This window comes from Pteropus alecto, unplaced genomic scaffold (assembly GCF_000325575.1).
Source record: "Pteropus alecto unplaced genomic scaffold, ASM32557v1 scaffold86, whole genome shotgun sequence".
In the NCBI taxonomy this organism is placed as follows: domain Eukaryota; kingdom Metazoa; phylum Chordata; class Mammalia; order Chiroptera; family Pteropodidae; genus Pteropus; species Pteropus alecto.
The window spans coordinates 12,029,767-12,045,043 of record NW_006442109.1 but is presented as its reverse complement, the minus strand read 5'-3'; the positions used below and the strand labels follow the sequence as shown (position 1 = coordinate 12,045,043).

Below are 15,277 nucleotides of genomic sequence, written 5' to 3'. Positions count from 1 at the left end.
GGAAAAGAAGAGCAGTAAGAAAGTTGTTTACTTGTTCATTTTTTACTGGGATCCCAGAGGACATAAGAACACCCCTTTATTTCCATAACATCCCCAAATCATGACGACCCCAAAGGTATACCAGCTATCAGTATAAATATTTGCAGCTTGAGCTTCCGATAACTGGCATTCTTGGGAAAGGGCACGGAGCTCTGTTGGGCTAATTTCACTTATGTAAGATTTCCCTTTTGAGTAAGTCATATTGAGTTGTAATAGGATAACTAGCTTAAAAATTCCCTTTTTCATTTCTACAGTTATGACCCATCAACAAACAAGATTAGGTCAGGATTAGTTAAAGACGTACCTCATAAATCAGGATGCAGTGTCGCAAAATGGGATGTTTTTATCTTACAGACATGGTGCTCGCTTTGTCAGAAATAGTAACATAGCAGGGTTAAGGACATTACAGTGTTTAAAATGTGGACTAGGTGGTGAAAGCAGAAAGATCTCAAAGGAAGTTAGTTTGCTTGCAGAGAAATGTTGAGTCAATTCAGAATTAAGATGACTTTGGGAAGCATTAGAGTTTGCAAATAAACATCATTTCCCAGATCTCATTTTCCAGATTAACTCTGCTTCCACTAACTCTGCCTCTGCCGGCATAGCCTTAAGACAGCTGAAATGGGCGGAGCACCTGAATCAAGTTGTCTGTGCTATAATAGACAGAAGGCCTTTGGTTATTACTGTGTTCTTGGGTAAACATTCCCAGGGCTTGATTATTCCCTTCATGCACAAATAAAGTAAAAGATTTTAGATAGTTAGGTAGCCTAGGGCAGGCAGTTTTTGCAGTGCTTGTTTCAGTCTTATATAAGCCTACTCATGTTTATCTTCCTAAAAAGGGGGTTCAGGGACTGAAATTTTAGTAAATTCATAGAGTGGGGACGTAATAGAGAAAAATTAGGAATCCATAGTCTGCAGTAACTAGTTATGAGTAGAAAGCTGTTGCTTAGTCGTGAATATAGGAAATTCCTGGCTTAGCTTAATTCCTTTTGAAGACAGGTAAATTCCTTCTGGGTTTTGGTCATGACCTACGTAATGAACAGTGTCTAAAAATCATTGTAATTTTTCCTTAGAGACATTGCGTCCCTTTTCAGCTAACATTTGTAGCAAATAAACAGAATCTTTTCTGGACATCTCTTCGGTAGCTGAGCACGGCAAGAGGTCATCTATATATTGTAAAAGTGTCAGTTTCCCAGGGAACTGCAGGATGTTTAAATCTTGGTGAAACACTTGGGAGAAATAAGGAGGGGCCTCTGAACCCTTGAGGCATGACTGTCCAGGTATAATGTCACTTTTTCCACATAAAGGCAAATTGCTATTAGCTGTTGATGTCTACAGGAGTGCTGAAAAGTGCTGAACAAAGGTCTACAATGGTGAACCATTTTGAGTCCGGTGGAACTTGTGACACTGTTCAGATTTGGAACAACTAGGAAACGAGGAATAACTCTTCTTAACAGCTTTCAATAGCTCTTACATCCTGGACAAATCACCATCCACCTCTATTATATGATCAGTGTGTCGCAGGGACTGGTACAGGTAATAGTCCCTGGCACTTAGGTCTCTACTATGGGTGTGAGCCCTTGTATGGCCTCAGGCTTTAAAGTATATTGTGGTAGTTTGGGGAGAGGTTTGATTCTGTCTATCTGAATCTTCATGGGTTCTGCACTTTTTATTGTTCCAGTGTCAGCTTTAAAGGCAGCCCACAGATTTTCCGTGTACTTCAATTAAATTAAGAGAGCTTTGTTGGACTTCTTCCTCTTCTATGTCAAGGAGGATCTAGTTAGTAATCGACAAATAATGAGATCTAATTTGAGCAGAGTTATCTCCTTGCTGCTCTGGTTACTGCTTTATGAAGCTTTAGACATGGCCATTTGGGGCAGTGTTGGCCTCCTGCATTTGCTGTTTCGTCGTGGATTTGTATTACAAGGCAAGAGGCCGCTGCTTTGCCCCTATAGCTGTCACAGTTCCATATTGCTACAAAACCCCAATATGAGATCTTTGACAGGGCTAAAGTTGTTCTTGCTTCCACTCGCAGAACTTTAACTTGATTCTGTCCATTGCCTGCTGTTAGAAATCATATTGACTTAATAGAATAAAAATAGAACACCTTTCTTCCTGCCTTATCTAAACAGGGTACTTTATCATAGGACTGTTCCTTTTCTTGGGAAATCAGTGTTTACAGAGTGGTTCTCCTTCTCCATCTAGACTCTTTTAAAGACAGAAGTCTTTCACCACTCCACTTTGGTGATATGAGTCTCCCCCACCATATTCTTAACTTTATTTTTCCAGCTTTAGTCATAACTAATATGCAAGAAACACATTTAAAGTGTACAATTTGAGTATTGACATATGAATCCATCTGTGAAAGCATCACCACAATCAAATAATGAATATATCTATCATTCCTCAAAATTTCCAGGTACTAATCTGCCTTTTATTATTATTGATTTGTTTGTGTTTTCTAGATTTTTGTGTAAATGGAATCATATATAGCATGTGCTCCTTTTTGTCTTGCTTCTTTCACTCAGCATCAGTATTTTCCATTCTGTCCGTGTCGTGTGTATCAATAATTTGCTACCTTTCATTTCTAAATAGTATTCCATTATATGGCTGTGCCATAACGTGCTTATTCATCTGTTGATTGGCTTTTGGATTGTTTCTAGGTCTTGATTATTACAAATAAAGCTAAGAACATTCTACGTTGTTAAGGAACAAAAATTCAACTGAGTAAATTTGAAGATCTAATTGGCTTTATTGAACAATTCATGAATCAGGTAGCATCCCATCTAGCAAACAGAAGGGAGCTCTGAGAAAAGTTGTACAGAATGGAAGGTTTTTATAGGCACAAATTGGGCGGGACCAGAAAGTTATTAGCAAAAGAAAAGAGTGTTTTAGGCTAGGGCACCTTTCTTTAAGGAAAGGCATCAGAGATCTTATTAGGAGATTGCAAATTTATTAGTTTAAGGTCATATTCCTGGGAGGAACTGAAGCTGCAAGTAAGTCTTGGTTTTCTGTCCTGGGGGCAAGCAACTCCACCTTGGGCCATTTGTTTCTTTTTCTTAACAATATACAAGTCTTTGTGCCTGTACATATTCATTTCTATTGGATAAATACCCTGAAGTGGAATATTTATATCATAGGGTAGGTAATTTTTTAACTTTTTAGGAAATTACCAAACCCTTTTAAAGTGGTCGTACTATTTTACCTTTCCACCAGCAGTGTGTGAGAGTTTGCTACACATCTTTGGCAATACTTGGAATGCTCAGTCTTTTTAATTTAGGCATTCTAATGAGTATGTTACAGTATCTCATTGTGGTTTTAATTTATATTGAGTATCTTTTTATGTACTGGTTGCCTTCCATATATTTTTTCGATGAAGTGTCTATTCAGATCTTGTATCCATTTTTTATTGGGTTGTCTTCTTATTATTGAACTATTAAGAGTTCTTTATATTTTCTAGATATGAATTTTTTGTCAGATGTATTTACTGCAAATAGTTTCAGGGTGTGTTTTTTTTTTCATTTTCATAACAACGTCTTGAAGACAAATATGTATTATAAAAAGGATAGAAAGAATTACACTGCAGAGAGTTGAGAAAACAAAGGAGAAAGTGATGTGTAGCTAGAATTTGCATAAATATAAAAATAAAACCAAAATATATCTTCTCAAATATTAAACATTTAGAATGAACTGAAATGTTTCTGTTTGCAAAGGTCATCAAACTATTCTTCAGGATTATATCCCAATGTAGGGGAGGAAAAATAATTTTCCCTCTACCTTTCTCAGTTCTTGCCTGAGACACCCTATAATAAAAGATTAACAAGAGAAAAACAAGTTTACTAATATGTGTACCTCATGGATACATGGGAGGGACTCAAGGAAAAATGAGTAACTCTCAAAGGTGGCCTAAGCTACCAGCTTAAATACCATCTTCAACTGAAGAAAAGAAAGGTTGGGGTACAGGGGATATGGAGGATGTCAGTTATGGGAGATTGCTAGGAAAAATATGGTGAACAATGGTAAGATTTGTTATGTTGTCTTGATTCCTACCACATCTCTATAATGAGTCTTGAAATCAGGCAATTTAAGACAGCGACCCCCAACTGTTTTGGCACCAGGATCAGGTGTTTCTATGGTCAGGCGTTTCTATGAGAATGCCTGATGATCTGACGTGGAGCTGAGGCGGAGATGCTAGCAGTGGGGAGCAGCTACAAATATAGATGAAGCTTCACTGGCTGACCCGCCACTCACCTCATGTGTGGCCTGGTTCCTAAGAGGCCAGAGATTTTGTATCCACAGCGCAGGGGTTGGGGACCCCTGATTTAAAGCTTCCAACTTTGTTCTTTTTCAAACTGGTTTTGGCTATTCTAAGTCTTTGGCATTTCATATACATTTTAGAATCTTCTTGTCAATTTCTAGGAGGGGAAAGCCTATTGGGATTTGGATTTGGATTATGGGAATAATTAACATCTTGACCATACTGAGTCTTCTGATCTGTGATCATGGTGTATCTTACTATTTATTTAGAGCTTCTTTAATATTTTCAATAATTTATGTAGTTTTTAGCATTCGAATCTTGCACATCTGTTAAATTTAACATCATATTTCATAACTATTATTGCTATTATAAATGGTATTTTTTTTAAATTTTAATTTCCAAGTTTTTCTTGTTAGTATAAAAAAAAAGGTTGATGTTTGTATATTGACCTTCTCTTCTTCGTTTCCATCTGTGTACCATTTCTTTTTCTTGCCTTATTTCACTGGCTAAGAAATCTAGTACAATATTGATGGAAGTATGAGAACACACATCCTTACCTTATTCTTGATCCTGGTGGGAGAACATTCAGTCTCACCATTTACTATGAGTCTCACCAATACCTTTAACTCTTTGCTATTCATGTTATGTTGGCCACTATAGAGAAACCACTTAACAATGCCTATGGACTGCTTAGCTATTCAAACCCTGAGCCATAAGCATTATTTACCTGGTGACCTGACAGCATGTACTATACAAGCCTTTTACAATTAAATGGTGTCAAGTGCCACCATTTGAGTCTGGAGCAGTGGTTCACAACTTTGGTTGCATATGAGAATCAGCTGGAGAACTATTAAAAATACTGATGCCCAGGCTATACACCAGATCAATTCTATCAATAGCCCTGATGGAATTACATATTATATTAAATTACATATTTATACAATCTTACTACAACTTTATAATGAAAAGAATGTTGTGATCATTTAATAAGTAAGGTTTAGAGTGAAGATAAGTAAGTGGACCAGGGTTACATAGATAACGTTGACTCTAAAATCTGCATGTAATTAAATTGTCTGCCTACCAGCTGTGTTAGGAAATAAAAGGTACTTAATCCCTTCCTTCCACCTCTCCATGGTTCTAGTGTTGTTTTGGAACTAGTCTAGGAAGCCACCATATTAGGAATTGTTCCCATAGTGTGTTGGCCTATTTTTCATTTATTTGTTCCCTCCTTCGCAGGCCTGTACTGAGTTCTTAATATCTGCATGGTGATATTTTTCAGTCCTAGGGTGAGAGAATGAGGGTAACAGAGTAACTGAAATCACAGTACAATAACAGATATAAAATTTTAAAGATTATAAGAGGAAGGAGGATGAGGTTAAATGCATGTGAAGCGATGCTCAAAAATCTTTGACTAACCAGTACGAGTATATAACATCTTTTATCTACTGGTATATCTAGGGCGGGTCAAAGCGTAACCCCAATAATTCCTCCAGCTCCAAATTTTTTACCAAGTTTCTTTTATAATTATGACATGAAGGAGTTAGGCTAGGGTCCATACACCATTTTTTCCAGACTTCTGAAAATGAATATAATACCTGGCTAGGTAAAATAGGGGACAGGACACCAAGAAGGAATTAACATTCAGTGAACACCTACTGTGTTCCAAGCATTGTACAAGACGCTTCCCATGTGTTAATTCACTTGATCTTTATGGCAGCCCTGAGGGGTAGGCATTACCCCAGTTTTACAGACAAAAAAAGAGGATCTGAGGAGTTCAGTAATCTATGCAATATCACAAGCCAGTATCAGGCAAAGCCAGGCTTGAACTCAAGTCTGTCCAGTTCCCAAGCCTATGCCTCATCCCCTGCTCCAAGGCTCCAAAATTATCCAGAGAGACAGCAGTTGTGCTTTCCTCAGGAATGTCCTAACATTTCTAAATCTGAAGGTTACCACTGGGAATCATGGAGAAGAGATGCAGAAAAGAATGTTGGAAGAGGAATTTTGAAATCAGGAAGGAACAAGATGGTGTAAGTCAGAATGTAGATCTTTGGCAAAGGATGGTGAAGACCTCTCATTCCATTTCTTAGATCTATTTTTTAATGAATTTGAGAAGAAATCAGCCAGGATGTCCTTTACATTGGATTGGTGGTTTGAGTTCCAATATCTTTTTTTAACACCATTAAAAAAATGCAAAACACACTTAACAAAATCTTTGAATTAATTCAAAAGAGAAAATATCTTCACAACTTCTCCCAGGAGAGCTTTTAGTCAAAACCCTGGAAATGAATTATTCTTTCAGGAACAACCCTCCTAATCAGTTGGTTGTTACTCTCTTGGAGATTTTGTCTCCAAGACCCCACCTGAGTCATACTTTTTTTTTTCTAGTCCCACATTTGTTTTATCATAAGCACTAGCTGACCCTTAGTCTTAGGCCTTCATGTTCACTCTGAGTGTTCTTGGGTAACTGGGTAATTTTTGTATATGTATATTTGTTTTATGTACAACTAAAAGTACAAATAAAGGTCAATGAAGGTACAAATAAAAGACAGTTAAGGATTTCGTGTCCCATATGATCTTAGGGAAGTATGTCAGAAAGGACCTTAGAGAAACCCGTGGTTCCCAACTTTTCATTTCTCACATGAGTAAACTGAAGGCCAGTGAGTCTTACGTATTTTCTCCAATTTTCTGGTTTCTTGGCAACAGGGTTGCAACTTGAAACCAGGATGTCCAACTCTGCGTCCACCAGTAAGTATGTGTTTCCTGTCACAACGGTTACCATCTTCCTTATGCATTTGTCTTGTTCTTCACCCTTAGATTCTCCAGAAACCAACCCCGGAACTCAAACACCAGCTGGCTACTCTCTCTAAGCGAGTCGCCGGCGCTGTGACTGAGCTCATCCAGGCAGCGGAAGCCATGAAAGGTAGGTTGGTTTCTCTCGTGTTGTATTGTGGGGCACCACTCAGAGGCAGTGCTCGTACAGCAAACCGAGCAGAGAAAATGTGCAGCTAACACAGGCCCTTTCTTGGCATATGCAGTCAGGAGGAATACAGCGAGGCACATTTTGTTAAAGCAAATGAGAATAGAGTTAGTTTTAAAAAGTAATATCCTCCCGAAGCAAGGCTTTTCTCTAGTGTTTATATTAAGGACTTCTACTTAAATGGCATAATCCATCTAGAACTGCTCACTTTTCTTTTAAGAGTCTCGCCATTTATATTTTTCTGTGTTTTCATTCATCAGAATATTTATTCTCATTCAGATAGTACCCTTCATGTTTTGAAAATGGTGCTATCTGGGTACATTGTTGGCACACTCCTTCATGGTTCCACAGAAGCCATCAACTCACCAGGGAAAGATTTTCTCACCCATTTCCATTTCCTTTTGTTTGAATTGAGGTGAGTGACTATTCCTCAAGAGATCCCAGGAGAAGAGCATGGTAAATCTATGTGCTCAGCATAGTTTCGAGTCTCCTGAAAGTTCGTACTTACAGTAATGGGCCCTAAGTTAGAAGTCAGAGTGATGTTCAAGCTGGCCTCGGTCCATGAGATCTTGCTTTCTGAAACAATCATTGATGACTGCTCCTGTGGGTAGGGCTGTACACACAACTGATTTAGAAAACCAAGATCGGATGGGGCCCCCCTGCACCTAGTTGATCTCTGTAAGAGCCAGAGAGATGATCTCTCAGGATGATGCAGCTAGTAGGCTCATGGAGCTTCTCTGCATGCAATCTAGATATTGTTTATAATTTAAGCCAGTGCCCTGAGGTTTGCACCTACCAAGAATGACCCTCTTTGGACTGATTTTAGGAACAGAGTGGGTGGATCCAGAAGACCCAACCGTCATTGCAGAAACAGAATTACTGGGGGCTGCAGCATCCATTGAGGCTGCTGCTAAGAAGTTAGAGCAACTGAAGCCAAGAGCAAAACCAAAAGTGAGTGTCCATGTGTGGCTGCTTGTCTGATGTCAATAGGTCTTCTGGTGGTTGGCTGTGAGGTGGAGCTAGGAGTGCTACAGGGAGCTTGTCTCCTTCCCAGTGGTTAGATTAGCAAGCTGCAAACCTGCTCTACCTGCCCAGCACCTTTGTACAGGGTACGGAAAAAACCCAGTGGGTGGGTCTTTCAGGTTAACCACCCAGAAAAATACCTTTGGGTATCCAGAGGAAGAATCCAGGCATTTACAATCTTGATTTAGTTCCATTATATATAAAGCAGGTATTGGATACGTAGTAAAGAATGTCCCTATTACTGAATGTGATATCGTCGCCTTCTAGTTTTCTGGTTTCCATAATGCTTTTACAGAGAAATAGCAATGCCGAGTCTCTTTTTCTAAAAGAGAGCAGTATGAATCTCAAAAGTGCACCCAATAACCAACTTTTTCAATATATGCTGGAGACTGTGGTTGGATGGTGTGTTTTCTCCATCTGTGTTTGTCATTTAGATCAGCGGTCCCCAACCTTTTTGGCACCAGGGACCAGTGCTCCTATGAGAATCTAATGCCTGATGAACTGAGGTGGAGCTGAGGTGGTGATGCTAGCACTGGGGAGCAGCTGCAAATACAGATGAAGTTTTGCTCACTTGTCTCCTGTGGTGCGGCCTCAGATGGATGGTGTGTTTTCTCCATCTGTGTTTGTCATTTAGATCAGCGGTCCCCAACCTTTTTGGCACCAGGGACCAGTGCTCCTATGAGAATCTAATGCCTGATGAACTGAGGTGGAGCTGAGGTGGTGATGCTAGCACTGGGGAGCAGCTGCAAATACAGATGAAGTTTTGCTCACTTGTCTCCTGTGGTGCGGCCTTGTTCCTAACAGGCCGCAGATCAGGACTGGTCCACGGCCTGGGGCTTGGGGACCCCTGATCTAGATAAATATTTAGAACTTAAGATCGTGAGTATATGTTGAGAGAAACAGCTATTTAAAGGAAAGAGATGATTTAAGTTTTGGCAGTAGGGAGGATAAGTATTAAGTAAAAAGGATGGTGAGCTAGTGCTGTCCAGGGTCAAAGCCCAACCCTGTTAAGAAGCTGTAACCTCCCACCCTGCCCCCCATGGCTGTCTTCAATGGGAAGACAGTAGAATTGGAGGCGGCCTCTTTTCTGTCTATTCAAGCAAATCTCTCCTGATACCTGTAACTTTACCTCCCTTCCAAGGATCCCAATACATTAGGAAGTAAAATCTGACTCTTCCACTCAAAAAGAGTTAGATCCCCCAGATTATGTATGCCTGAAATTTTATCTTTTTTCTAAGACTGAAGGATGGTATCTAAGCACTGGATATACTAAGCTGCTCAAAAGCAGTGCATGGGCCAATGTTGTGTGTAAAATAGACATGCGCATATAGTGAATCTGTTAAGCTTGGGAACATTCTTAAAACCATGGGATTCTTAGAACCGACCTCTTAATAGTGGCTCTAGAATTTGGTAAAGGCATTTTTCAAAATTTCTCATCAAAGTGTAATTTAAGAATTTTGGCATCTGATTTTTGGATTTATCAGTGTTCTCTTTACTGACCTCTAACCTGAGTGTCTCGGTTGGGTTGTCTGAGACTGAGTTTTTCTTAACAAACTTGAGAACTAAATGTGAGTATAGGGGCAGCTCCATTTTCTGGTTATGTCTTTGCTTCTCTTTTGTAAGTCAAGCTCATTGTGAATGGAAACTACTTTCAACTTGGGGAGCAAGCAGCAACCATTGGCTAAGATTTAGAGGCTTCACGCTTAATTTGTTTCCTTTCCCTGACATGATTTATCACAAGTGGCCTCTCTTGGGAAAGCTTTTCTGTCTGCTAAAGCCGAAGTCATGTCAGTTGACACTCACTCTCCTTGAGAACTAGCCTTGTGCTAATTTGCCATTAACACATCACCATATTCTAAGAGCTCCTGTTCCAACCCTGCTCCCTTTGTCCTTTTGCCAGGTCTTTCTGAGTTTTTTCTCTGAATCCGGGTTTCCCTCTGCAGGCCATTTATTTACTTCATGATTTTTAATCTGAAAACTAAAGTTATTACAGTTCCTGCCCCATAGGATTATTATTATAACAAATGAGATCATTTAAGGATACAGTTCCTGACATACAATGAGACTTAGTGAGCAGAAACGGTATCACCGTCACCAAATGTAGGCCTCTGCGACTTTTATCTACTACCTCCTGAGAATGCCTGAAATAAAAATTATTTCATAGACCCATGAGCTGATGGCCTTAATGAAAAGAAAGAAAAAAAAAGGAAAATCTAAAAGCTTACATTGATTGGGCGCCAAGCAAGTGCCAGGCAATCTTCTTGGTACTTTACGTGGATTCACTCATCTGGTCCTGGCAACAAGTCCCTGAGGCAGCACTGTTACCGTCTCTGCTCTACCGATGCAGAAGCAGAGGCAGACTGCCTGGCCAGCATCAGATGGCCATGACTGAGCTGAGAGCAGTGTGTATGGGCATTGGGTGGCAGTTCTAGTCCACACTAGCCCTCTCGGCCTACCCAGTGTTAGAGAGGGTGATGCATTCCCACAGGGGAGGTTATTAGTTTGCCCATATCCTTTGACTATTAATTCCACCTCTGGGAATCTCCTGAGGAGGAAATCCAGAAAGGAAGAAAGTTCTGTGTGTACAAGAGGGTTGTTCCTTTCAGCCTGTTTATAACACTGTGAAGTTGGATGTGACCTGAGTATCTCCTTGAAGGAAAAGTACACAGCTGTTAAACATAATGGTTGATAGGACTGTGTAATGTAGAAGATGCTCATGGCATAATATAAAATTAAAAAAGGATACAGAATTATATACATGATGCTTACAACTCTATAAAAAAAACCACCTGCAAATAAAGGAGACAGGTGGGGAACGTACAAGAATGATGGTAGAATTGGGGCGATGGGAGGGTCTATGCTTTAAAAATAACAGCATTTAAATTAGCAATGACTGCGGAAGTGGGCCAGGGGCACTTCCTACACTGCTCTAGGATCATCTAGTTTTTGTGTGTATAGTGCGGGTTTTCATGAAAAGCTGAAGAATCCTTCAGTTAAGGTCATAGTTAATCTAACTGTTGCTTTGACTCCCGTTCTTGGGGCTACCTACTTTAGATCTCTCCCATCTTCATATTAGGAAGAGTGCTTGGTACTTCTAGAGTTCTTTAGAATGATCTGAAGTCTCTCTCTGCCCAATGACCAGAGGCTCCCACCACCTGGATTATATTATCTAGAAAACTGTTTTTGAAGAAACCATCAACCAAAACCATAGCTTTTGTACCTGTTAGGGAGTGCCATCTGTCTTCTGGTAATATCGCCATGAGATAACACATCTTTCTTGTCTTTACAAAGGACTTTATTTCCCCAGTAAAAAAAAAAAAAAAATCCCATTCTGACACCAAAGTCAACCAGTCTTTTGAGGTTAATTGCTTCTCTCCATCTTCTCTCATAACTTAAAAAAAAAAAAAAAAAAAATCCTCAAGATACCATGAATAAGCAATTGCATCCCTATAGGAATTGGCATCCCTATTCCTATAACTGCACACAACACACAGGCCCTCAGTAGAGAGCGAATGTGCTTTTCCTTCTGTAACTGGGCAGCATTTACCCTGCTTCGAGGGTTAGTATTGGGGACGGGTGATGTTTTTATTTAAATTGTTTTGCTCACTGCATTCTCAGGTTGCCTGTTTTAAAAGTAGAATGGTCTGTGGTTTATGAAGATGATTCCTAGTTTAATTCCACCTCAGGCCCTTAAAATGTAAGCACCCCTTTTTGCCTGGAATCTCCCAGACATGAATAACGAACAAGTTTGCACTGTCGAATCCACCATTTGCTTGGGAAGATGGCACAAAGGCAAAATGAGAATGTTGGCGAGCTCTGATGCATGTGCCTATGATAGATATCACTAATGGCGCCGATTCCACACTTGCAGACAGACTGTGCTCCACAGACAGGTAACGAAGGTGCAGTGGTGGCCACCCCCTGCAGCTGTAGCTTGCAGTAGTGTGCCTATTCTCGAGCTCAGTCAGACCTGGATGCCTTTTCTGCAGGCCTCTGTGTGATATGTTTGATATATTAGGTTGTTATTTAATCCAACTATATATCAAACATATTCCTACAGTGTCTTGCCCTGTCTCCGGGGGTTCCTAATACAGTTTATAAGGCAACAGGAAAGACTATGTTGAAATCACAAGTAGATTTAGAAGACGGAGTGCTCATTACATTTCATTATGTTATGTTCCATTTCTTCTTGTAGCATTTGAGACCTGTATCAGTATTGCTAGATAATTTTGTTAATTACAGAAGCAAATCATAATTATTGATGTTTCGTAAGAGCTTAAGATATTATGTACAGTTTAGTTTGGTGCAGTGATGATTTCTTAAAGAATATGCTCATTGGGAAAAATGGAAGGTTCCAACCCCATGTTTGTAACATGAAGTAAAGGTCAGGATTATAACCTTCAAGCACATCTAGGTTTATATTTAATTTTAGTTCATTTTTATCCTGATCTTCAATTTAGAAATTAGTAATTTTCATCATGAAGTCTTCAGCAAAAATTCAAGCACAAATCAATTATCTGTAGCTGTCCTTTCCACCCATAGTAACAAAATGCGTAAATCAAATCGGTCATACCAACCGTGTGGATGATGAGTCACCAGGCTTTGTGTAAACCTTGCTTGGGACTAACTATATCAAATAAAGATAATGTAGTATGGACTATACTCTGTCTGTTGAATTTCCTGTTATAGATTAACTTGTCAGTAGAGGCTGATAATATTTAGACTAAGCCGACAATCAGAAAGTAAATCCATAGCCTAATTGGGTGCAACAGGAAGTTCGGGATTATGACATATTTTTTTCTGGCACATAACTGCCTTCTTTGGTTGCCTTTGACCTCTTCCTCATAGAAGAGCCTGTAAAGTATGTGTAAGTTCATTCTGATCTCTCTCAACAGAAGACTGTTGAGCACTACTCTCTGGAAAAAGAACCGTTGTGCTAATAGCTCAGCTTTTTAGAGGAGAAAAGAAGTGTGTTTTTAAAGAGTACCTGAGTGTGTGTATATATGCAGTACCCCTCACAGGTGGTGAACCAACGTACTGAACAGGTGGCTCAGGGAGGCTTCCTTTGGTTATGTTGAGGAGCCATCTCTAGATTGCTTGTGGTGGATGCATAGTGACAGGTGACAGCAGCAGCAGCAGCAGCAGCAGCAGAGAAGTGATGGCACAGAAAGAGCAGCAGCAGCAGCAGCAGCAGCAGCAGCAGCAGCAAAGTGATGGCACGGAGGAGGGAAGTGCAGTGTTGAAGTCCTGGCTTCCAGACTTAAAAAGTGGAACCTGCCCCTGGAAGCCGTTTCCACTGAGAAGTGATCCATGAATGTGTATCAGCAGAAGCTCTTTCAGATGGTTTACAAGATGCTGCTAAAATCAGTGTCCTCTTCGTGCAGCTAGAGAGAGAGCATCGTTTTGGGTTTGGAGTTCAGTTAATGTATTTGACTGAAATGATAAATGTTCAGGGAAAAAGGACAGCAAGTTATTATAAAGAAAGAAAAATACAGTTTTAAGAGGACCTTAAGGTGAAGCTCATTCATTAAAATTGATGTGATTATTTCTTTTTGGTAACTTTTCTTGTTTCTTTCAGTAATTTTGTTGTTGACCAGCATACCATACTGATTAATTGGGTGAGTGGGAAAAGGCGACCAGGTACTCAGGAAGGAGGAAAAGGAGCAGATATAATATTTTCTATACGGTAAACTGTAGACTCTGAGCTTATCTGCCACTAGTTTATTCCAGGCCCGAAGATGTATAGGGTGTGAAAAGCAAAGGTATGTGAGGAACTTGGCACATGTTCCCAGGTGACTCCCCACCAGCGGAACCAGTAGGTCCTTATGAGATCCTCCTCAACACAGAGAATCCATATCAAAGGGGCTTATGATATAACAAATTTACCTGATTAAATCTTTGAAGGAAATCTGTTACCTTTTCTTTGTCCATGCTATCTACGTGACATTCAAGTGCCTTTTTTTTTTTTTTTTGAGAGAAGCATGACAAAATCTTTAAGAATTTTCAAACAGAAATAGCAATCATAAAATCTTTTTAGTGGCATTACTTTTCACTTAATTAAAAAAAAAAAGTACAAAAGCAGTGGATACTATGGGAAAACCACCTCCAAGATGCTACTGATGCAAACTTTTCCAATGGGTGCTGCATGGACATGCATTTTATTTATTCCCCATCTGGATGCAGAAGGTAGTCCCTCCCCAGGTTGCAGACATAAGCATTTGTCCATGCTTTCTGTCTGTCACTCACTTTGTTTATAGTTTCCCTGGAGCTTTTCCTGAGACCAGGCCAGCCTGAGGGGACAGGGACGGACCAGGTCTGGGCTCTTGTCAGTTCCAGTTGTTCTAAGAGGTTTCCTTTTTATTACAGCTAGTTGGGGTGGTGGTCCTAAAGGCAGCCCACCCATGGGTCCTCCAAAAGAGAAGCTGGTCTGGCTCTTAAATAGCCGGACCTTTGGGTACAGTCTGACATCTCACAGCCAAACTCACTGCAAAAATAAAAGGAGAAATGTGGCTGCCTGTTCCACTTAGCTTCCCACTGGCAGGAAAATGTTTCACTCGTGTTGTGAGACTACTTGGTGCTGGCTATCTTTTTACCCTTCAAAAACATTTAAATTAAATGCAAAATGTTCGTACTTTTTAAAAACTATATACCTAAATAATTTTTTTTAAGTTTCTGATATGATATGACCTTGTTTCTAATAGCAAGCATTCTGCAAGACTTTCAGTAACCCAGAGCAAAGCATGATCCCTAACTGGGAAGACAGTACCATAAGTTGTAATCTGGTTTTATAGCTAGTTGTAAGAAAAGCAACTATTGTGTTTATTAGCTCCCAGCAAGGCAGTCCTCACAGGAGATTTTCAGGGAGGGAGGCAGAGATCAGAGCAGTGACGCTTTGGCCATATCCTATGGGTAACTTCAGCTCCTTCACCTCGAGTTCATTGAGAGATCGAGCTGCAGGGTTGAAGGGATGTAATTCACAAAGA

The 15,277-nt window shown here is 39.9% G+C and overlaps 1 protein-coding gene across 1 annotated transcript in view; it reads left to right on the top strand.

Moving 5' to 3' along the window:
- TLN2 (talin 2) overlaps positions 1-15,277 on the top strand; it is a 397,436-nt gene that overhangs the window by 368,905 nt on the left and 13,254 nt on the right. The window contains exons 54-55 of the mRNA XM_025038744.1: positions 7,109-7,214; positions 8,098-8,222. Of these exons, the coding sequence (XP_024894512.1) occupies positions 7,109-7,214; positions 8,098-8,222 (231 nt within the window). The remainder of the gene's footprint in view (positions 1-7,108; positions 7,215-8,097; positions 8,223-15,277) is intronic.